Source organism: Galeopterus variegatus, unplaced genomic scaffold, assembly GCF_000696425.1.
Source record: "Galeopterus variegatus unplaced genomic scaffold, G_variegatus-3.0.2 Scaffold2522, whole genome shotgun sequence".
NCBI lineage: Eukaryota > Metazoa > Chordata > Mammalia > Dermoptera > Cynocephalidae > Galeopterus > Galeopterus variegatus.
In genome coordinates this window covers 240,921-265,487 of record NW_007728633.1, presented here as the reverse complement: position 1 = coordinate 265,487, position 24,567 = coordinate 240,921, and the positions used below count along the sequence as shown (strand labels likewise).

Genomic DNA, 24,567 nt, shown 5'->3' with positions numbered 1-24,567 from the left:
CAAAAAAAAAAAAAAACAAAAAAAAAAAAAAAAATGGCCCCTAAACAGAAGCCAACTATTTCATCTGATGCTCAATTGACAAAACAGCCATCTGTTTAACATTGTATTGTATACATTATTCATATATATTGTAGACTTTTAGACACAAAATAAATTATACCACACTTTATGGGAGATTTAAGAGATTTTATTTTTTTTCCTTTTTGTCTTTTTTACTGACCGGTAACGGGATTGCAACCCTCGGTGTTGCGCCCGTACCGGGGACCGGCAACGGGATCGCAACCCTCGGTGTTGCCCCCGCACCATGCTCAGCCAGTGAGTGGGAACCGGTCTCCACATGGGATCCGAACCCTTGGTGGGAGCGCCGCTGGGCTCCCAAGCGGCGCACTCTCCGGTGCGCCACCAGGCCGGCCCAGATTTAAGAGATTTTAAAGTATAATTTTTTAACCATGCACNATGGGATCCGAACCCTTGGTGGGAGCGCCGCTGGGCTCCCAAGCGGCGCACTCTCCGGTGCGCCACCAGGCCGGCCCAGATTTAAGAGATTTTAAAGTATAATTTTTTAACCATGCACAGTTTTCACTTGATTTTAGATCCCGCTTTCTAGCCCTTCTTTCTCATCTCCTAGCAAAGATGTACTTCATGTATACGTGGTAAGAAATGGAAGGAGTATTAGTTGTCAATGGAGAGGAGAGTATGATAATTGGAGGAAGCAGCAAGGTCAAAGTTAGTTCTTTATTTGTATTTTTTGGAGAAATGTGTGGATAATTGAAGGAAGATTTGAAGATGCTGGAAAGGCAGCTAATAAAGGTGAAAGCAGTAGTGCTTTTAATAAGGGTAGGTTTATCCTTCTGATAAAAATAGCAGGCGGGTGCTTTTTTTCTTTTTTTTTTAAGAATTTATATAAGTGAAATAAGGCTATTTCCTTCTTTATCTGCTATAGTTTATTAAAATGTTTTTATATATTTCTTTGTCTGTTTATAGCTTCAGAACTAGCAAAAACACCAAGAAAAAGTGTTTCATTCAGTTTGAAGAATGATCCTGAAATTATGATAAACATTCCTCAAAGTAGCAAAGGTAAAACTATCTCAGTTCTTTGAAAAGAGTTTTCATAGTTGTTTCAAGTTACAGTATGTTACTTTTTTTCTTGTCTAAGTGAATTTTTATATATTTTCTTCTTTTCTGAAAATTTATTCAGCAAAATGCAGTTAATAAACCTATGTGCCTAAGTGTACCCATATTTAGGAGTCAATTAAAGAAAAAAATGTCTGTGCTAATTTTAAGTCCTGTTTTCATTTACTTGAGGTTGCTTTGGTAAATTCTACATAAAAAGAGCTTTTGAGGTTTGGAAGTCATAGTTTGTGGAGAACTGTGGAGAACCTGTTTTTGAATGATCCATTCCAACTAGATTAAACAGTGTACTTCTTAATTAAAAGTGAAAAAGGGTTCCATTTTTTCATATTAGGATGCTATAGAAATGTAGGAAATAGCTGTCAATAATGGGAGTAGTCATGAAATTAATAGTAATAATTCACCTTCTACTGGAAATGTAATTAATTGAGAACTCAACAATATGTGGTAGCTTCTGTAGAAACTGCAACTTTGCTTTTTATGAAACTAGACCATGATGAAAGATGAAGTATTTTTGTAGTAAGTCATAGCTTTTTATTTCATTCTTTAGAGCATTCTGCTTCAGACAAAGTTCAGCTGAAGGTAAGCAATTGACTCAAAACAAGCAAAAACCTTAATGTTACAAAGTAAGACATGATGAAAAACAGTTATTTCATCTCTTAGTATATATATAGTGCTTTATATAGATATTTGCCAGTTAAATACCTAACTCGTGGATGAGGAATTTGAGATTCAGAAAGGTGAAGTGACTTGCCTAAGTTCACCTAACTAAAAAAGAGAAAAGCTGGAAAATGAAGTCAGATCTTCTGGAGCCAACTGTTGTGCTTTTTCTTCTGTGTCAGAACTATCTCCAGGTGTTTTTAACTTTGTAGAGCTGGCCTGGGAATTTTATATGTTTTTGTTTTACTTTTATATATAATGTTCTGTTGTTTATTGGGGGGTTAGTCCCAAGATCCATTAAATCCATTACTCTATCCTTTTATAATTTACATTTGAAAACCAAGTTGCTTTAGGTATATTCATTTCAGGGTAGCTGAAAGGAATTGACTTTTTTTTATTTCCTCCTTTGTGTTTTTGTGGTTTTGTTTTGTCCCTATGCTGTCAACTGGCCTTGCCGGGATGTGGGCAAGCCCAGGTGGTGCTGGAGGAATCCAGGGCATTAAGTATGTGAGTGGTGAGTGTTTCCAGGCCTAGGTGGCTATAGATTTAGACCTGCCTGGGCTGTGTACAGGCTAAGTTAAGGGGATGCCTTGGATTAGAATGCGAGTATAGATATTCAAGGTCATGATTATGGTCTGTGCAGGAATGCCTTATTTAGGCCAGTCAAGGTGTGTGATTAGACATGTCAGACCCTCCTTTGTCTTTTTTTTTTTTTTTTGTCTTTTGTCTTTTTCCGTGTCCGGCAACGGATCGCAACCCTCAGTGTTGCACCCATACCGGACCGGGGACCGGCAACGGGATTGCAACCCTCGGTGTTGCTCCCGCACCTCGCTCAGCCAGTGAGCGGGAACCGGTCTGTATGTGGGATCCGAACCCTCGGGCGGGAGCGCCGCTGCGCTTCCCAAGCGGCACACTTATCCAGTGCGCCACCGGGCCGGCCCCTCCTTTGTCTTTAATAATGCTTTTTCTCTTTATTATGTTTTGTATTTGTATGACTATAAAAGGAAGAGGGGAAAAAACCCCACAAAACCTCATTCTCATAATCTAGTCAAGAATTTAGATACATTAGAACATTATTTTTCAAGTTGTGGGTAACAACCTTTTAGTAGATCTTATCAGCTCCCCCAAAAGACCATCAGAAAATGTGTTGATCAAACACAGCTACCTACTGCGATAAGAAATAGCATTGGTGTGACAGAGTCTTAATGTATTACCTTAGAAGAGTGAGTTCAAGAGAAAATATGTATAGGGATTGGGGTTTGGGCTAAAGCGATTTAAGGCAAGTCTTTCAAAATGGAGAACTGATTGGTATTGGGCAGAGTCGGGGACATATTTTAGGATTGGTAGACACAATAGGGAGAGATGTGTCTTGATAACTAAACTGTTGTTTGATCAGATAAGCGGGCTTTTTAATCTGGGGAGTAATCTATTGTCCTGATGGGAGAACAGTTTACCTAGATGAGCAAACTGCCAGTATAGATATGTTTGCAGAAATTTCTTGTAGCAAACAGGAAGTTATTTATTAATTAGTCTTATCTTTATGACCAAGAATTTTCTGAAATGTTTATTTTGATATGGTTGTTCTGAGACTTGATAATTAAGCTGTGTAAATGCAAGTTATTTCAATTCTCAATCTTGAAATCAGTTTAGTAGGATATACCTGCATTTTAAAAAATGAAATGTAGAACAATATAAACTTTCTATTTTGTAAGTATTTTTTAATTATAATTTTTTTCAGTTATATATATACATGTCAAGATGTCAAATGTAAAAAAAAAAAAAAATTTGAAGATCTTGATCCAAAAAATTTGAAACATACTGTGTGTAATATACTTCATAAACCCATTGTAAGGGATTAACTCAGTTACTATAGTACTATTCTTAATATCCCAAATCAAACTTTATTAACATTTGTAACTAACACCAACAACCTATCACAAGACAACAGACTTAAATTTTTTGTCATATTTTCATGTTGACAAACAACAGTGTAATTTGTGTTTTTATCAGTACTGTTAGAAGTTAACATGTACGGGACCGGCCAGTGGCTCACTCGGGAGAGTGCGGTGCTGATAACACCAAGGCCACGGGTTCGGATCACAAATAGGGATGGCCGGTTTGCTCACTGGGTGAGCGTGGTGCTGACAACACCAAGTCAAGGGTTAAGATCCCCTTACCAGTCATCTTTTATAAAAAAAAAAAAAAAAAAAAAAAAAGAAGTTAACGTACAAGGGGGTCTTCAGAAAGTTCATAGATTCACTTTATCTTTTAATTCAGTTTTTCCACGAACTTTTTGAAGCACCCTGTATTTAACAGTGGACATTTTAATGTGCTAGAAAATTATTGTTGTTAAAGTATTATGCAAGAAGAAAACACTTTATATTTCTGTAAAAAGTTAAATTTCTTTTAAATACAGAAAGTAAAAAAGTAGAAGTCTCTTTCCTCCTCACAGAAAGTAATACTTTAAAACCACGAAATTTCTAGTACATTAAAAGGCCCATTGCAGGGCTGGCCTGTGGCTCACTCGGGAGAATGTGGTGCTGATAACACCAAGGCCACGGGTTCGGATCCCATATAGGGATGGCCGGTTAGTTCACTGGGTGAGCGTGGTGCTGACAACACCAAGTCACGGGTTAAGATCCCCTTACCGGTCATCTTTTAAAAAAATAAATAAATAAAAATAAAAAAATAAAAGGCCCATTGCAATGCTCATTGCAATAAGTTGTGCCCATTTCCTTTCATTCTCATTATAATAAAAGGCCCATTGCAATGCTCATTGCAATAAGTTGTGCCCATTTCCTTTCATTCTCATTATCTCTGCATATTATTAGCTTTTTAAAAATATTGTACTAATCCGTAAGGTGAAAAGTGGTTCAAAAGTCTGATATACACGTCTTTACATAGTAACAATAGTACATGAAAATAAAAAGTACATTTGTTTATAACACCAAGGTCAGGGGTTCAGATCCCCATACCAGCCAGCGGGAAAAATAAAAATAAAAAGTACATTTGTAAAAACTCTGGAATTCATTTTCTAGCTAGAATCACTCTAGTAATCCTCTATAATTTGTTATGTTGTTTTTGTTGTTATACTCTAGTTTTTGTTCCAACAAATTCATTTGTTATTATCTTCTAGTTCTGGAAATTAGACTCATCTAGTTCTAATGTATTCTATTGAAAGCAAAATATTTCTCTTTTCTGTCCTTTCACTCAGATCAGTCATTAATTTTCCTGTTATTATTTAATTATAATGCTTTTTTTATTTTTAAACAGAACAATGACAAAAGTGAATTTCTGTCAACAACACCTCATAGTCTAAGAAAAAGGTTAATTGGTATGTATTTCTTTTTGCACGAAGTTTTTATAAAAAGCAACATCTAGACAAGGGGCAGTAATGGTTAAGTAAGGTTCTAGATGTAGACTGCTTGGTTTTTATTTTTGGCCTACTACTTACTGGGACCTCTCTGTGCCTTAATTTTTTTCATTTGTAAAATAGGTATAATGATGGTACCAGCCTTAGACTTGTTTTGAGGATTAACTGAAATAAAGGACCTCAAAAGTGCTTAGTGTAGTACTTGATTTTGGTATAGCTTAACAAGTGTTGTTATTATCTTTTATAATAATTGTTATAACTACTTATTGCTATTTCTTTTTATGAAAGAAAGGATATGCTCATGTCCTCAAACTATAGGTTCCTTAATAGCAAGGCCTGTATCTTATCTTTTTAACTCTAACACTTAGCACTCTGTCTTTCACATTATGGTCAATGGATATTGAAGTCAATTGATATGTCTGTCCAGAGGCTGGCCGGTTAGCTCAGTTGGTTAGAGTGCTGTGTTATGACACTGAGGTGAAGGGTTCAGATACCTATGGGCCAGCCACCAAAAAAAAAAAAAAGCTCTCCAATAAAATAACGTGCCTTTTAGTTTATTTGTTTTGAGACAATTTGGAAGTGGTTCTATTGATTTATTTAGAATTTTAATTGTGAAATAATATTATATATTCATAGTTGTACTGAATGCTATAAGTAAACAGACATGGGTCCTGTCTTCTGGGAAATCAAAAATGGTTTTAGATTTCTGAATATTTAACTTTGAGGCAAATAACTTGTTGACCTTTATATTTCAGAAAGATGTCAACACCTTTCTTGGTGTTGACCCCTTGGCAATAGTAATATTAGCTAACATTGTCATTTCTAATCAAACATCAGGGCTTTATGCTATAGTCCTTTCTTTTCGAGGTTTGGACTTCATAGCACTCTTACTTTTTTTAAAGAAAATAAAATTTTATTAATATTATTTTTTACATTCTAGGATGTTGTTGTGCAGCAGTTGGGAGGGAGGGGGAGAGGGGAAAGGGGAAGAAATGTGATGGAAGAGGGAGGGAGGAGGAGGGGCAGGACTGAGCCCTGTGAAACCTCCCTCATTCCCGTAGGGGAGATGGGGGTGGGGGACTTCCAGCAGTGGCTTGATCATTGCTGGGCTGGGTGCAGATATCAGGGGGGTGCGGAAAAGCCCTCACCTCCCACTGTCCCAGCTCAGGAACCCGGGACCTTTCTTGCTGTGGCTTGGTTGTCATTGCTGGGCTGGTTGCATATGTCGGGGGTATGGCTGAGGCCAGTGGCCCCCCACTGCCCTTGCTTGGGAGAGCTTGGGGTGCTTGGTGGTTGTCGCTGGGATGGTTGCATGCATTGGGAGTGTGTGGCTGAGTCCCTTGGCCCCCCACCGTCCTGGGTTGGGAGAACCCTGGGCACTTCCTGCAGTGGCTCGGTGGTTGCCTCTGGGCTGGCTGTCTGTGTCAGGGGGGTTGTAGCTGAAGCCCTCGGCCCTTCACTATCTTTGCTTGGGAGAGCCTGGGGCACTTCCTGCAATAGCTCAGTGGTCGCTGCTGGGCTGGCTGGGTGTTGGGGGGGCATGGCCAAGGCCCTCATCCCCCACCCTCGGGATTGGTTGTGGGTGTTGGGGAGGATTGCTGGCCCCCCCACCGTCCACCTTTTCTGGCTTGGTATCCCAGGGGACTTCCAGTACTTCTATGTGTTATAGGTGTTCTTTGGTAAAATGAGATCTTTACTAATTAATATAAAACTTTGTCTCTGATTGCAGGTACTTTGTTTTTTCTTTCAGTTCTGTGTTGCAATATTTGCTATTCCCACCATTTAAACTCTGTGCTGGAACTAATTTGTTGTCCTTTCCTTACTTCTAAACTGGGGGAACTTCCTGTGGGGACAAGTACTGAGCTGTGTGGTTGAGCTAGATTGCTGCTTTGCTGCTGATTCCCCAGGGAAGGCTTTTTGTGCAGCTCAGGTTTTAATGGTTGACTTTATGGGTACTTCTAGCTATTGAGAGATCTGAAACTCTGGTCTGGGCCTGAGTCTTTTCGTCAAACTGCACCCCATGCAATTCTGTATTCCCGACCAGTCTCCTCTGAATGGTCCCTTGCTGATAGGGGTGCAGATCAGCTGTCCTTGCCATGCCTCAGTGTTCTACCTGTGGACCCATCTCCCCCACCGCGCATGCTGCAAACACTTCCCATGGGACGGGCTGTGTGCTGGTCCCTTGCGATGACTCACCGGCTTCTGAGTGGCTCCTTTTCTTCAGTTGTTGTGGCTCCTTGCTCCTATGTGAGTCCATGGGAACCCTATTAGTGGTCTTGCTGGCCTGGGAGTCGCCAAGGCCCTCTTCTCCCCTGCCGCCTCCAAACAACTTTATCCTGAGGGCACAGCTGTTGCTTTTGCCAGCTCCTGCTCCATGCGCTCAGCAGCTCCAGCCTGGACACAGCCAGGGCTTGAAACAGTCCGAGTGTTTTTTTCTTTCTCTAATTGTGGCTTCTCCTGCCTTCATGCACTCCATAGGTCTCTCCTCCTCTTCCCCTGAGTTCTAGCAGCCCCAGCTTGGCTGTCATTGCTTTTTTATAATTCTTGAGTCAACTCTGGGATGGAGTGTGCATATGTATTAGCAGTAGTTATAATAGTAGTTATTTATTGAGTGCTATATCAGTTAGAATGGCGTTGTCAGGAGGCAGCAACAGAAAATTCTACAGAAGTGGTTTAGGCCATAGACACTTAAGTGTCTCACGTGATAAGAAGTCTATATATACAAGTTCCTTGGTTAGTGTAGGGACTCAACAGTGTCATTAAGGACCCAGGTTTTCCCTATCTTTTTGCTCTGCCACCAGCATTTTTCATACTTAGGTTTGATACTTCATATTACAAAATGGCTTCCTTAGCTTTAAACTATGGGTATAAATAGGAGCTTTCCTTAAGTAAGGAAAATCATTCTTAGGAACTTTCAGCAGATTTCCCCTCAAGTCTCATTGGTCAAAGGGTTACATAGCCAACACTAGTTGCAAAGGAGGCTAGGAAAGCACGCATCTGACAGATGATTACCATGATTGATGAATCAATCATGTGAGGCACATTGCCATATTTAACAACAATGGAGTTCTGCTATCAAGGAAGAAGAAAGGAGAATGGTATTGGGTATGGTTGACAGTTTCTATCTCAGTTACTTGGTGTCAGACATTATTAGTTGCTTTACATGCATTTCAACGTAATCCTCATTTGATAAAGGAGGAAACTGATGCTAAGAGAATTTATGTAACTAGCTCTGGTGGAATCACAGGTAAGTAATGGCAAAACCAGAATGCAAAGTCTTACTCCAAAGCCCACGCTCTTACCATCACCCCACAGTGCCTCTCTTGTCAAACTGTCAGATGTTCCCAGTGGTTCTCCTTTCCTCCACAGTTTCAAGGTCCCATTCTGACAGTGAAAGTGAGTATTCTGCTTCCAACTCAGAGGATGATGAAAGAGTTGCACAGGAATATGAAGAGGACACTAACACAGTTGTATTCAGCCAGAAGATTCAAGCTCAGAATAGAGTAGTTTCAGCTCCTGCTTGCAAAGAAACACCTTCTAAGAAAATGAAAAGAGATAAAACAGTAAGTGAAGTGAGAGACTTTAAAGAAAAATTGTGTAATATCTCAGTAATAAACTACCCTAAGAAGAGATTCATATGAGGGATCAACATCATTTTTTTCTTCACTTTTCTGTATTTTCTCAGCTTTACATGAAAATTCCCACATACACTTGTTTCCTATTTCAGGGCTTTCTATTCTGGCCTGTGTGCATATTTATGAATCAGTACCATAGTATATGAAAAAGGTGACATCTCAATTCGGTTGTATAAAAATAAGCTTTTAAATATCTATTAGTTGGAGGTAAGACTTCACAGTGTATCTCTTTTAATATGGCTTTGTATTTGCAACATTGTTGATTTTCAAGTCAGTATAAGTAATAAATGATGTGGTTACTGATGCACATTGAGTTGTTTGGAAAAACTGTGCCAGAAGCCTGGCTTGATAAAAGGCTAATTATCTTTGTGCTCTACATAAAGGTTCAGAGCAATCTAGGAGACTTTTTACTGCTTGAATAGCTTTCCATCCCATCGTTACCACCCTAAAGGTTAATCTTGCCCCAAATCAGAACAAGTGTTGAGCTATTTCACTGGAAGCGTAGGTAAGTCTTTTTAGGGTTTTTTTGTTGTTGTTTTTAACCTTGCTGTTGATTTCCTCCCATTTTCACAGTACTTCAGCCATACTAATATTAAAGGATTTGCTAGGACTGTTTGAAGAGAAACAAAGGTCCTGATATGTAAAACCATCTTTCTTATGAACAGACTACTTCAATTAGTCATTTCTTTAACTTTTATGATCTTAAGAGTTACTCAGTTTTATTACTGGAATTAAATATGCTTGATCTTTAACCTGTGTTGTTGCTTTACAAAGAAAATACTATCAAATAAAGAATTTTACATGTCCTATTTTACATAATGTTACTGTCTAGTTTTGATATAAGACAAGAAACTACTGAGAACTGACTTTACTCTGTCCACTTTCAGAGTGACTTGGTAGAAGAATATTTTGAAGCTCATAGCAGTTCAAAAGTTTTAACCTCTGATAGAACACTGCAGAAGCTAAAGAGAGCTAAACTGGATCAGGTATGTTGCAAGGAATGTTACTTCTAAATTTTTCTTACTGTGACTTGAAAAATATACTACATAAGCAATAAATTGGAAGAGTAAGTGAATACAAAAAGAATTATTTTTCTTTTCAAATGAAACACAAGTTAACGTTTTTTCTTTCTTTCTTTTTTTTTTTTTTTTGGTAGCTGGCCAGTATGGGGATCTGAACCCTTTGACCTTGGTGTTGTCACAAAAAGAATTATTTTTCTTTTCAAATGAAACACAAGTTAACGTTTTTTCTTTCTTTCTTTTTTTTTTTTTTTGGTAGCTGGCCAGTATGGGGATCTGAACCCTTTGACCTTGGTGTTGTAACACCATACTGTAACCAACTGAGCCAACTGGCCAGCCAAAACACAAATTAATGTTACATAATTATTACATACAGTTGTCCCTCAGTGTCCATGGGGAATTGGTTCCTGGAACCCCTGCAAATACCAAAATCCATTGATGCTCAATTTTCTTATATAAAATGGCACAGTACAGTCATGTATCTCTTAACAGGATATGCTCTGAGAAATACATTGTTAGGTGATTTCCTCGCTGTGTGAACATCATAGAGTGTACTTACACCTAGATGGTACAGCCTACTACATAGCTAGGCTTTATGGTATAGCCATTATAATCTTATGGGACCACCATCATATATGTGGTTCATCATTGACCAAAACATTGTTAAGCAGCATATGACTATATTTTCACATAACCTGTTTACATCCTCTCATATACTTTAAATCATCTGTATATTACTTATGATACCTGATACATTGTAAATGCTGTGTAAGTAGTTGTATTGTTTTTTTATTTGTATCGTTTTTTATTATATTGTTATTTTTTATTGTTGGGTTTTTTCCCCAAATATTTTGATCTGTGGTTAGTTGAATCTGAGGATGCAGGTATGGAAGGCCAGCTGTACTTATTGTATTATATAAATGGTGAATAATTCACTGGATTGGAATTCTTTTTTTTTTTTTTTTTCCCTTTTTGTCTTTTTTCGTGACCGGCCACAGGATCGCAACCCCTGGTGTTGCTCCCGCCCCCCGCTCAGCCAGCGAGCGGCCGGTCCGCACGTGGGATCCGAACCCCTGGCGGGAGCGCCACCGTGCTTCCCAAGCGGCGCACTATAGCAGTGCGCCACCGGGCCGGCCCATTTTTTGTGGGCACGTCAGAGCAGGTGTAGCCCTCTAAGAAGTCATCAGGGGCTCAAATGTCTCCTTAGTCAGGCTCCACCATCCTTACGTAGGATCCTTAAGTCTCTATTCTGCTTCCAGGAAGCTGGGCCATATTCCGGACAGGAAGAGGGGTAATCCCAAAATGGCAAAGGGACACTGCAATTGAAACTGTCCCCTTATATCAGGAACTCAGTAGATTTCTCAGAAACCACACCTAGTAGAATTCTGCTTATATTCATTGGCCAGACTGTGTCACATAATCACATCTGGCTGAAGGGGAATCTGAGGAGGTGAATATTTCTAAGTGAGGACATTGCCACCCCAAATACAATCAAAGGTATGTTAATAATAAGGAAGGAAAGAGTCAATAGGCAGCCAGCAATGTCTGCTGTCAGGTTTTCTGAAGCTTAGAATGCTAAAAAACTTGGAGAGATGTTGGAGGAAAATGGACAGATCAGAAGTGAATGAAGTTTGGGCCGGCACGCTCAACCAGTGAGCGGACCGGTCTCTATATGGGATCCGCCCGCCACCGCGCTCCCAAGCGCCGCACTCTACTGAGTGCACCACCGGGCCGGCCCACAATAAACATTTATTTCTCATGTCTTCAACTCAGCTCTGGGTTGATGGATCTAGGATTTGCTCCTTATCTCTATTCCTCATTGGACCCACCAGGTTAGCTGAGGCATGTTCTCATGACAGTGGCAGAGGTGTAAGAGAAGTGGTAGAGAAACACATGACCCCTTAAAAGCTAGATTCAAAACTGGCGGTGTCACTTCTGCCTCATTCTAGTGGCCAAAGCAAATCACATGACTGAAAATAAAGTCAAAAGGTAGGGAACTATACTCAATCCATTTAGTGAGAGGGGTTGCAGAGTCACGTAGCAAAGGGAATGGATGCAGGGAGGGGGTAAGTATTGGGGCCAGTAGTGCAATTCTAAAACTCTACAAATTTAAAAGTTTGAAATGAAAGTGCATAGATGAGATAACATTCCAGAGTTCACACTCAAGTGTGAGTATGCTCAGATAATCCAGTATAAATGACAACTAAAAATGATACTTGTGCTTTCTGGTTTTTTCAGAGCTCTAAATATCAGAAGGGATGAAAGAGATTTTTTAGAGCTACCTACTTAACAGTTTTACTTAGAGGTAGTCCTGCTTCTCTTTAAGTATGTAGATAAATAAAAACTGTACAGGTCAGAATGCCTGGAATGTTGATTGCAACTCTAATTTCAGTACTAAAAGAACATTTTACTTTAAAGGTAGAATCATGAAAACAATGTGTAGTTCCTGGGTAAAGGTACATACACAGCTTTTTGCTGGAATTTTCATTTTTTTAAAAAATGAGTTTTGTTTTATTCACAAGCATTAAATTCTAAGGTTTCGGTGCAAAACAATTCACCTTTCTCAGTTTATTTATATTATTTTTAAAAATTGTCTTATCAAAGATAAAAGGTTTGTTAGAAATAACTTTTGGAAGAGGAGCAGTGATACAGTTTATTTTACTAATTATAAAGAACCTTTAATGTTTTCTGAGAATTAATATTGAACTGTTAACCTTAAGCTTTTACATTTTTCAAACCCATAGGGTTTTGGAGCGGCGGGGAGGGGGGACTGGCCAGTATTAGGATCTGAACCCATGCCCTTGGTGTTTTAAGGCTGCACTCTAACCGGCCCTTCATAGGTTTTTAAAAGTCTGTCTGGATTTGTTGTCAAAGCTGGGAGGCAGGTTTAATCATCTCCTTATGGTAATGATCTTTTTAGAAATTAAAGCATTATATTTGGAATTTACTTTTTATTTTTTTATTTTTTATTTTTTTTTTGTCTTTTTGCCTTTTTCCGTGTCCGGCAACGGATCGCAACCCTCAGTGTTGTCAAACCCATAGGGTTTTGGAGCGGCGGGGAGGGGGGACTGGCCAGTATTAGGATCTGAACCCATGCCCTTGGTGTTTTAAGGCTGCACTCTAACCGGCCCTTCATAGGTTTTTAAAAGTCTGTCTGGATTTGTTGTCAAAGCTGGGAGGCAGGTTTAATCATCTCCTTATGGTAATGATCTTTTTAGAAATTAAAGCATTATATTTGGAATTTACAATCATTTATTTATTTATTTATTTTTTAAAGATGACCGGTAAGGAGATCTTAACCCTTGACTTGGTGTTGTCGGCACTATGCTCACCCAGCGAGCTAACCGGCCATCCCTATATGGGATCCGAACCCTGGACCTTGGTGTTATAAGCACCACACTCTCCCGAGTGAGCCACGGGCCAGCCCATGGAATTTACAATCATTTAAATGATTCTAGACAAAACTTAACAATTATTTACTGTTATTACATATTTGTGCTAAAAAGAATGTTAAAAATTTTAAGGAAACCAATATTTAAATCATATTTACGGTATTATGTGTATTCAGTTGATGCACTTGTTGCCAAACCTGATTAAAGTAACATTTCTGCTACTGGCCTCTTCTTACCTCTACCTCTAAAGAAATAGTCTTAGTTCAGATTGATTTGATGTATGTGGTTTGAGTGTTATTTTCTTTCCTTCTTTTTTTTTAAAGCAAACTTTGTGTAAATTATTGAGTAAGGTTTCTCCTTCCTTTTCGGCTGAACTTAAACAACTAAATCAACAGTATGAAAAATTATTTCATAAATGGATGCTGCAGTTACAGTAAGTATTATCATTGCAAACCCTTGTAAAATATATTTATATAAATGTTTATGTTAAATCAAAGTAACATTCAGTTGTTCCAATGAACTTGATATATTTTTTACATATAAAAATAAATATAAAAATAGGTGTTTTCCTGATTTTATGACTCAAATACAGAAATGGCATTTTTATTATGACTTCTCAGAAATTATACAGTTTTTAGGAAACATGTATTTTCTAAGTTATCAGACTTGACAGCCATTGGTAAATAGCATTTCAGTTATTACTCATAAAAATATTTGAAAATGTAATTTGTCAAGATTAATAAATATATCAATTAGATTTTAATCCAGTTTTCCACAGCTAAGTTCCTGAAATGAAAGAATATATCTTTACTTTTAATCTAATTCTGTATGCATGTACTGTAGACTTTCAGAATTTCATGAGCAGATTTGTTCTGTAAACATTATTTTACCACTTTAAAATTCTTTCTTAGAATATTTTTTAATTTTTCAGATGCCTCAGGTTAAATTTTTAATTTCTACTAAAACACCTAGAATAGTGAATAAAACAAACAAAACATAGTATTTTTAAACTATAATTACTATTATACTTTTATTAAAAAGACCTTAACATAAGGAAGTGTTTAAAATGTATTCTAATGTGAATATACACACATGTTCACAGTTACACAGTGACTGGGGTAAACAAGAAGGCAGGTCCACCAAGCAGTAAGAACATGGGAATTGTCATAATTCTGCTTCTTAATCCTGGTTTTCTTTTGCCAATAATATATCCAAGGTTATTCTAGGAAGAGACTGATTATCTTCCCTGCAAGGATCTCAGCTTCTCTCAGTAACTATTTATGGATCAGTACATTATAAATGTATAAAGTAGCTCTTCGTTCTAATCCCATCCTCCCAGCTCATCAACTCTTCCTTCTCCCAGTATGTCAACTCAGATAACTTGATTTGCTTTGCTTCCCAGCCTAGACTTTATAGTCAGCTACTTCAATGGAGCTGCTAGCTCTCTGAATTCCCTTGCCTCTTTCTTTTTGCTGTTTCAACCTTGCTAATCTCTGCCTTTGGGAGTTATCTCTTTTCTGTTCTTCTACTTCTAGGCTATTCAGCATTGGCAGAGAACATCGAATAAGTACTGTTTCTGAGACCTCCGTAAACAATCACGGAGTTGTTGGATTTTAGCTTTGACCCCTAGTGCTTGGTGTTCTGGGTTATCTTCACTCTTTTGGCTTCAGCTGCCTTTTGAATACGAATGACTTCCATAACCATTATCTCCAATCCACACCTAATTCTTAGTAGCAGACATAGGTATCTGAATGTATATTGGAAGTTTCCACTTGGATGTCCTGTAAATAATTCAACACTCATAAAACTGAAATCATCTTAAACCCATCATTCCCACCAGTACCTGCTGTATTCAGCACACTAAATGTCCGTTACTCCATTCGCGTACTTGCTTATGGCAGAAAACTGAGTCCTCTTAAATATTCCCTTTGCCTCACCCTCCACGTCTAATCAGTCTCCAAATATTATTGATTTTACCTCCTGTAAAGCTCTTGACACTTTACATTTTTTCTCTGTGACAGCTGATTCAAGTCCTTCGTCTTTGGCAGTATTGTTCCTCTTTTATTCATTCAGATCTTTCTAAAAAGATCATATTACTTTCCTACTTAAAACCTTACAGTTATTACCTTTTTTTTTTTTTTTGTCTTTTTCCGTGTCCGGCAACGGATTGCAACCCTCGGTGTTGCCCCCGCGCCTCACTCAGCCAGTGAGCGGGAGCCGGTCTGTATGTGGGATCTGAACCCTCGGGCGGGAGCGCCGCCGCGCTTCCCAAGCGGCGCACTATCCAGTGCGCCACCGGGCCGGCCCAACCATTATCTTTTTTTAGTGTGATAAAATATGCATAGCTCAACCATTATCTTTTAAATATTGCATCTCCTCCATTTTATTTATTCTTTCCTTTGAGAACTCCAGTAAGCTTATGGTGGACCTTTTCATTCATTCCTCATATATTTTAACTTCTCTTTCATATTTTCCATCCCCTTTTCTAATCTGCATTCTAGGTAAATTCTTCAGATCTGTTTTTCACTAATTTTCTCTTCTTGCATCTAATCTACTGTTTCATGTATACACTGAGGGGTTTTTCTCTCTATATGGGATCCGAACCCTCAGCGGGAGCGCCGCCACACTCCCAAGCACCACACTCTACCAAGTGCGCCACCGGGCCGGCCCCTTTTTAGTTACTTTTAAACGCTTATTGTCCTTAGAATAAACTCTAATTAACATCTTAGAATGACTTAACAAGATCTTTGTTACTTGGTCCCTGCTTACCTTTACAATTTAATCTATCAATTTAAACTCTTCTTCAGCCTGGAAAACTTTTTCGTGCCTTTTACTAGTGATAGTCTCCCTTGCTTTTAGGCATCTGTCACTGGAAAGGTAATAGCTGCAGAGAAAGCTGCTGAAGAAGTAGGAACTATAAGATTGGTGTGCAGATAATAAAACTGTGCCTTTACTTTGTCTAAGTTGGGAATCAGTGACTTAGTTATTTAGCCATTGCTGTTCTTCCTGTATTCTTTATAAGATTAAATTAAGGAAACTGGTTGATGATAAAATTGGTAGTAAGAGGTATTGAACTTTAATTTTGTGAATACTCTCTTTCCTAACAGCCTTGGGTTCAACATTGTTCTGTATGGTTTGGGTTCTAAGAGAGATCTACTAGAAAGATTTCGAACCACCATGCTGCAAGATTCCATTCACGTTGTCATCAATGGCTTCTTCCCTGGAATCAGTGTGAAATCAGTAAGTTTCAAAAATGTTAAAGGGAACAATATTACATTCCCTGCCAATTTATACTCTTACATTAATGAGGACGTTCTTTCTCATTCTGGAGCATTAAATTTTTAAAGGATTTTTATCTTAGTCTTCATGCTAGTAGAAGAATTGCATAGTGCTTAAGATCATGTTTTTCACCTCAGAGGGATTAGCTTTGAAACCCCATCTTTGAATTTCTTACTTTGTAACTGGCATGTATTAAACCTTAGGGGTAAACGTTAGCTTTGTTTACTACACCACCAAATATCAACAGTACTTCTCTGAAGGACAGGATTGTGGGGTCTTCCATTTTAGTATATTTTTATATCATTTTGGTACTCTAAAAATAATAAAAATATGAATAATAGTTTGTAGTTTTATAATACATTTATCATAGATCATTTTTATTTCAAATACTTGTATCTCTTAATCATTTGAAAAGTAATTTAAAGCTTTTGGGTGCTGGATATAATCCAGTGTAGTAGTTCTTTTTTTAAGTGTCCTTAGTGTTTGTTTCCTATGTCCTTTGATAAATCTATATTTTTCTAATGTTTCTCATATTGTTGGGGTTTTTTCATTTGTTTTTGCTGCCCTCTTATCTTTACATCTTTGCTATTTTTACCTGTTTACTTTTAGCCACTAACTTATTCAAAAAAATGAATTAGATATACAAGTACCAGTAGAATTATTTTAAAGTGATTTTTCAGACTTTATAGGAAATCCAAATCCATTTTTAATTTATAAAAAAGGATTGATTTTCTAGTTGTATTTATCCTGTAAGACAGAATAAATTATAATTGATATGCTACCTCTTGCACTTTTATCATATAGGTCCTGAATTCTATAACAGAAGAAGTCCTCAATCATATGGGTACTTTCCGAAGTGTACTGGATCAGCTAGACTGGATAATAAACAAATTTAAAGAAGGTAACATGAAGTAGATGCTCTATAGCTTTAGGGTGCAGTTAAGCATCCACCTCAACTTGTTCACGTACAATATTTGTATATACAGAAATGAGGATTACTTTAATAATGTCATTTATCTAAATGCTGATTTGGTTTTCTCTAAAATTATTTGTCCTTTCTTTTTTCTGTGAACTTCATGGAAAGAGGAAGGAGTTATTCGTACTGTCTTAAATTTGTATAGTCAAAAGCCTCTTGGGCCGGCCCGTGGCTCACTCGGGAGAGTGCGGTGCTGATAACACCAAGGCCCCGGGTTCGGATCCCATATAGGGATGGCCGGTTCGCTCACTGCCTGAGCGTGGTGCTGACAACACCAAGTCAAGGGTTAAGATCCCCTTACCGGCCATCTTTTAAAAAAAAAAAAAAAAAAAAAACAAAAGCCTCTTATTTCAGAATAATTTTCTGGTTTTGACTTTCCAGTGTGAAGTGCCTCTAGTTGAGTGGAACATCTTTGTCTGATATTTTTATATTAATATTTTTATAAACATTCTAATTTATTTATTCTGAGTAAACATCACTGCATTGAGATAATTTTATATCATATTAAGATCATATTGTTTAATATTTTTATAAATATTCTAATTCTATTGGGATAATTTCATATGATAAGATCTTTTTTTGTTATTCTTTTGATGTGAATGTTTTGGTGATGTAAGCATATCAGATATTGGAAATAAGATTATTAGACTCTAACAATTAATTGTCTTTTAGTAGTTGCTTAAGAATTAAAAGGAATAATTGATAGTGCTTAACTGATTTGATAGATAATTTTCTTTAGAATGATAATTCTAACTCCATTTCCAAAGCATTTTTATTTATTTTTGTCAAGATCCTAATGCATACTTAATTTTGCTCTTCTTTTTGTTTCCTAGCTGAAAAGTTTTCTGTCGCAAATTTCTTTCAGGTTTCTAAACACATATCTATTGTTCTTTATAAATATGGACAGTACACATTTTTATACCAACTTTACACATTTCATAACAAGTACATCTGATTCTCATCATTCACAAATTCTATATTTGCAAATTCACCTACTTACTAACATGTATTTGTAATCTCTTAAGTCAGTATTCTTGGTGCTTTCGCAGTTATGTGTGGACATGTGGAGAGTAACAAAAAATTTCAGTTGCCCAATGCACACATTCCCATCTGAAGTCAAACAAGGCAATGTGTTGCTTCTTGTTTCAGCTCTCATACTGTAAACAACTGTCCTTTTCCCAGTCTATATAGTGCCACGTTTTTCATATTTTTTGTGGGTTTTTTTGGTTGGTGATTTGACTGTTTAAAATGTCCCCTATGCATAGTGCTAAAATGCTGTCCGATATTCCTAAGCACAAGAAGAATATGGTGTGCCTTGTGGAAAAAATACTAGTGTTATATAAGTGGGTTTTTTTGGTTGGTGATTTGACTGTTTAAAATGTCCCCTATGCATAGTGCTAAAATGCTGTCTGATATTCCTAAGCACAAGAAGAATATGGTGTGCCTTGTGGAAAAAATACTAGTGTTATATAAGTTTCCTTCAGGTATGAGTTATAGTGCTGCTGACTGAGAGTTCAATATTAACAGATCAACAATGTATATTAATAGCTGACTGGTGTGCCAAATAAATACGTAAAAGTAGGTAAGTAAATAAATAAAAATAAAGGTGTTTTTAAACAGAAACACACATAAAACCAAATTATGTAATGATCAGTTGATGAAAATGTTATGGCTAGAGGTTCGTAGGAACCTAACCCTGTATTTCCTCTAGGAACAATTGTTCAGTAATTCAGTGTTTGCAGCAACTTTGTAGAATATAACATAGCGAGAATCAAGTATATATATTTCACTGAACCCAAGAACTAACTGCATATATGAATATTCCTTGTTCATTTACTGTGTAGGCATATACAGTTGGATCACTAGCAGGTCTATCCTAAGATAAACAAATCTGTTCAGTTTGTTTTCAGTTCTTTCAACCTTATTTAATTAAAAATCAGTTGCTATAATATTTTGCACCTATAATAATTTTGGCTTATTTTTCCAGACCCTCTTTAGTTTTCAACAACCATTTTAATGTTTAATATTGATATGTTTTCCCACTTATAGAATAACAAAAGCATTACTTTTTATCCCTTACAGATATTTGTAAAACAGCCCAATAGTGGTTGTATGCTCCTTAAAATAGATGCCTAAATTATTTTAAATGTGTCTGTATATATGTGTGTTTTTGTTTTTTGACTATGATGACTTCCAGAATTTAAGGAAACTGGGATTTTCAAAATGTGTCATCTCAGACTCTTTTTCACTATATTCGCTCTTGTTCCATCTATCTGTAGTAGAAGAGAAATTTACTTACTCTCTCTGCCATTTCTTACTAAGTCTCCTGAGAGACTTACCAATATCCTTGGCTTTTAAACATGCATAGAAAAAAATTTATCTGATTCTTCTGCCCCCTGCACTATCTTTGTTGTTGCTTTGGTGGCTGGCTGGTACAGGGATCTGAACCCTTGACCGTGGTATTACAACATTGTGCTCTAACCAAGGGAGCTAACTGGCCAGCCCTCCACACTGTTTTATTTTCCTGTTTTCATATGATTTCAGAGTTTTTGAAGACACGTCCCACCTTCTAGTTTTTACCTGTTTGCTTCTTAATTTTTCTTCTTTGCTACCTGAACTGTATGCTTGATGATCACCTGCAATTTTCTTCTTACTGAGCCAATTGATCTTGGCTTATGCTTTATCTTGATCTCTGCTATATTGATGGTGTTGTCAGCTTCATCCTTTAAATTCTTCCTTCACTGACTTTATATTTATTTATCTGAATTTCCTGATTCCTTGAGCAATATCCTAAATCCCTTCCCCTCTTTTTTGGTCTCCTTTGGTTTTTGTGATAGTTAGGGTTTTCTATATAATCTTTTGATGCATAATGGGAAGTCTTTTTTTTCCCACCTTTCACTCCTACCTTACAATGCAACATGCATAGATTCACTACAGATATGCATCTTGCCTTATTTCCTTTGCCTTATTAAAACTGCTTTCTAGTGTTACAGCTCTTTTTGAATAAATTAATTAATTAAATCTGCTTTCTTTAGGGTCTGATTCAAATACTAACCATAATGTCTTGCTTGTTTTATAGTGAATGACATATCTTCTCAAATAAATTACATACCCCTGAGCAGTCATTATTTTATCCTATACTACTTTGATATATTCTTCAATACCTAGGCATTGTGTGTGGTAGGGACTTAAACAAATACTAAAAATAATAACTGGATTCCATTTCTTTTTAGATTCTTCTTTAGAACTCTTCCTTCTTATCCACAATTTGGATAGCCAAATGTTGAGAGGAGACAAGAGCCAGCAAATTATTGGACAGTTGTCATCTTTGCGTAACATACACCTTATAGCATCTATTGATCACCTCAATGCTCCTCTCAGTAAGTTAAATATTGCTATTTTTCTTTCTTGAGATAACAGTCTTACAAAATTAATTTTCTTAATGTTGTAAGTCACAAAATTTTTGTTTTTCAGTATACCTTTTCCCTGTTACATGTTTAAAGACACAGGTTGCAAAAAAGATAGATGTACTCAACCTGACTTAGAACATACAAGGGATCTCCAAAAAGACCCCTCTGTTACAGAAGGATTTGTATTATCTTCAAAGATCCTTCACAGCAGGATTTGTATTATCTTTTAATTCAATTTTTCCATGTACCCTTGTAATTCTTGGAAATAAAAATTCACATACTAAGGGGGTTGTTTTACACCTGAAGTAACATGAGGAGAAGGAGAATTAGCTATTAATTTGGGCTTTTTCTACTCTTTGTGGTATTGCAACATTTATTTTATGAACTTAATTCAGAGACTTTGTGATAATCCTATAGAACAAAATGTTAAATTATTAAATTTTAAAAAAAATTTCTTGGTAGTGCTAAGATATTTTAATTTCTATTTAATGTACAAGTGTTCACATTTGCAACATTTATTTTATGAACTTAATTCAGAGACTTTGTGATAATCCTATAGAACAAAATGTTAAATTATTAAATTTTTAAAAAAATTTCTTGGTAGTGCTAAGATATTTTAATTTCTATTTAATGTACAAGTGTTCACATGTTGACTGACAATGAATTAAATTATAAGTTACTAATTTGGATGAGGAAGTGGGAAAAAGAAAAATTTCAGCATTCATTTTTTATTTTATGCTTTCTCATTCTTTCCTAGAGTAGAATCTAGTAACCCGACAAACATGAAAATAATTTGTAATTATTATTTTCTTTGATCATGTGCTATAGTGTGGGATCATGCAAAGCAGAGTCTTTATAACTGGCTCTGGTATGAAACTACTACATATAGTCCTTATACTGAAGAAACCTCCTATGAGAATTCTCTTCTAGTTAAACAGTCTGGATCCCTACCACTTAGTTCCCTGACTCACGTCTTACGAAGTCTTACCCCTAATGCAAGGTAAGAATGAAAACCATATTTCTTTTTTAAAACACTCTATGCATCTTAAGATATGCACTACTAGGTTTTAATGGTGATGCTAAGGTGCCTACTTAGTTTGAAGGATTAAGAGAAATAGTACTGGGCTGGCTGGTTAGCTCAGTTGGTTAGAGTGGTGCTGATAACATCAAGATCCAGGATTCAATGCCTGTACTACCCAGCTACCAAAAAAAAAAAAAAAATAGTAGTAATAATAGGTTGCTAGTAGTGGATTATGCAGTAGGCAGACTACTCAATAATAGTCTATCAAATTGTAGCAGGAGTACCAACATTTTTTTTCTTAATAAATTTTGATATTTTTGAATGAGAGCATCTAAGTGGTCATCATGGAGAAAAAGCAGAATTTTGGTGGATTTTACTTAAATATTATGGTTATTTTTAATTACGTATTGAACATTATGATTGAAACACTGAGCCTTTTATATGAAATAGCTCATTTGATCCTTAGTTAGATAGTAAATGGCACAAAGATTTTGATCCTTATCTGCCCAGCTCCATAGCTCATGCGCTTAAATATCTGTGTGTATCTCTAGTAAACCCTTTCAACAGCCTAACCAAGAGGCATATCTGAATTAATAAAAGCTAAGAAAAGCTGGATATAGCATAAGCCAACAAAAAATGAATTGCGTAATTAGCCTATTGAGAAAGGGTTTTAAGTAGCAAACTTCTCCGAAAGCATAACGTTCTAGAACTATATTTAACAAGATGAAGTACTGAAAAGCAACAGAGTGTGCTGAGAATAGATCATTAAGATTTGAATAGATGAAATATTGTGTTCTTGAATGGGTAGAATGAATATTATAAAGATAATTCTTCCCAAGTTAAAATACATTAGACCTTTAAATTAATCAAAATGTAAATAATCTTTTTTGTTTTAAATTTGACAGAAAATTCAGTTTCTTAAAGAAAAGGCTGGGGGGCCGGCCCGTGGATCACACGGGAGAGTGTGGTGCTGATAACACCAAGGCCACAGGTTCGGATCCCATATAGGGATGGCCGGTTAGCTCACTGGGTGAGCATGGTGCTGACAACACCAAGTCAAGGGTTAAGATCCCCTTACCAGTCATCTTTAAAAAAGAAAAAGCTGGCACAACTAGCAAAAAAATTTTTTAAGAGCAATAAGGGGACATTTCTGGTCAAGATGACATAATACTTTCACACTTTAATTATCCCCTTTTGTTACAAACACACGGTATAATAGATAATATAGGAAGCAAAAGATATAGCCTGGCTCAAAACTGCAACCACTGGAACAGAGTCATGAAGCAGCAAGCAGGGTTGAAGCCATGGCCCAGCTGTATTCTGGGTCTAGAAACAGCATGGCAGCCAGGAATTTGACTTATGTGGGGTGATAGTAGTATGACAATGTCATTTATTGTCGAAACCAGTACATTTTTGTTTAGGACAAATGCTAAACCAGACAGGGTGGTAGGTATAAAAATAAAAAGTATATTATATATGAAAAAAAGTTTAAAATGTGCATGGAGGGCCGAGCCCGTGGTGCACTCAGGAGAGTGCAGCACTGGGAGTGCAGCAGCACTGGGAGTGCAGCAGCGCTCCCGCCGTGGGTTCGGATCCTATATAGGGATGACTGGTGCGCTCACAGCGCTCACTGGCTGAGCGCGGTGCGGCCGGTCTCAAAAAGGACAAAAAAAATGTGCATGGAAATGAAAAATACCTAATTAGAATAATACTAACCCTGGAGAGTGGGGATTAGGTACGGTGGGGTACACAGGGACTTTCAGGTATATCTTTTTTTCTAGCAATTTCTTTTCCGCTTATTTTTCTTTTACCTGTGGGAGGTGGTTAACTTTTTGTTTTGAAATAATAATAGACTCACAAGAAGCTACTAAAAAAATGTACAGAGAAGTCCCATACACATACTTCCCCTACTACCCCTGCCCACAACATCTCACACAACCACAGTACAATATTAAAACCAAGAAATTTATATTGGCTCAATTCAATCCATAGAGCTTATTCAGATTTCATATTATATATGCATTCATTTGTGTGTGTAGCTCTGTGCGATTTTGTCATATGTGTAACCTTGCATAACCACCACCAATATCAAGATACTCAGATGTACCTTTCCTCATGTTAACCCTCAAATGCTAATTTTAAATAATTTTGTTCCTCTATAAAGCTGATTTGTACACTGAAGATAAGATTAGCATTGGGTTTATACTGAAAGATATGCATTCAGTGGTTATCTAATCACATTTTTTGATGGAATTGACAACAGAAAAAGTCTTCATTCTATTTTACTATTATACTTACCGCTAAAGGACTGTTGAAAGTTGCCATGTGTAAAGTTTGGGGTCCAGGCAGTGTAAGAACTCACAACATTAAATATGGCACTGACTACTCTAATGCAAATATTTTTTAGTTTGGTATACCGAAATGTCGTGTGCTAGCCTCCAACACTTTTTTAAAAATATAAACTATTTTGGGCCGGCCTGGTGGCGCACTGGATAAGTGCGCCGCTTGGGAAGTGCAGCGGCGCTCCCGCCTGAGGGTTCGGATCCCACATACAGACCGGTTCCCGCTCACTGGCTGAGCGAGGCGCGGGAGCAGCGCCAAGGGTTGCGATCCCGTTGCCGGTCCCCGGTAAAAGACAAAAGACAAAAAAATATATATATATATATATATA

The 24,567-nt window shown here is 37.0% G+C and overlaps 1 protein-coding gene across 3 annotated transcripts in view; it reads left to right on the top strand.

Moving 5' to 3' along the window:
• The window catches only part of ORC2 (origin recognition complex, subunit 2), a 49,636-nt gene that overhangs the window by 18,892 nt on the left and 6,177 nt on the right, over positions 1-24,567 (top strand). For all 3 annotated transcript variants that reach the window (XM_008582120.1, XM_008582121.1, XM_008582118.1), the window contains 10 exons: positions 985-1,077; positions 1,682-1,713; positions 5,065-5,125; positions 8,534-8,727; positions 9,687-9,785; positions 13,534-13,643; positions 16,318-16,450; positions 17,294-17,390; positions 20,699-20,845; positions 21,704-21,875. In XM_008582120.1, the coding sequence (XP_008580342.1) occupies positions 985-1,077; positions 1,682-1,713; positions 5,065-5,125; positions 8,534-8,727; positions 9,687-9,785; positions 13,534-13,643; positions 16,318-16,450; positions 17,294-17,390; positions 20,699-20,845; positions 21,704-21,875 (1,138 nt within the window). The remainder of the gene's footprint in view (positions 1-984; positions 1,078-1,681; positions 1,714-5,064; positions 5,126-8,533; positions 8,728-9,686; positions 9,786-13,533; positions 13,644-16,317; positions 16,451-17,293; positions 17,391-20,698; positions 20,846-21,703; positions 21,876-24,567) is intronic.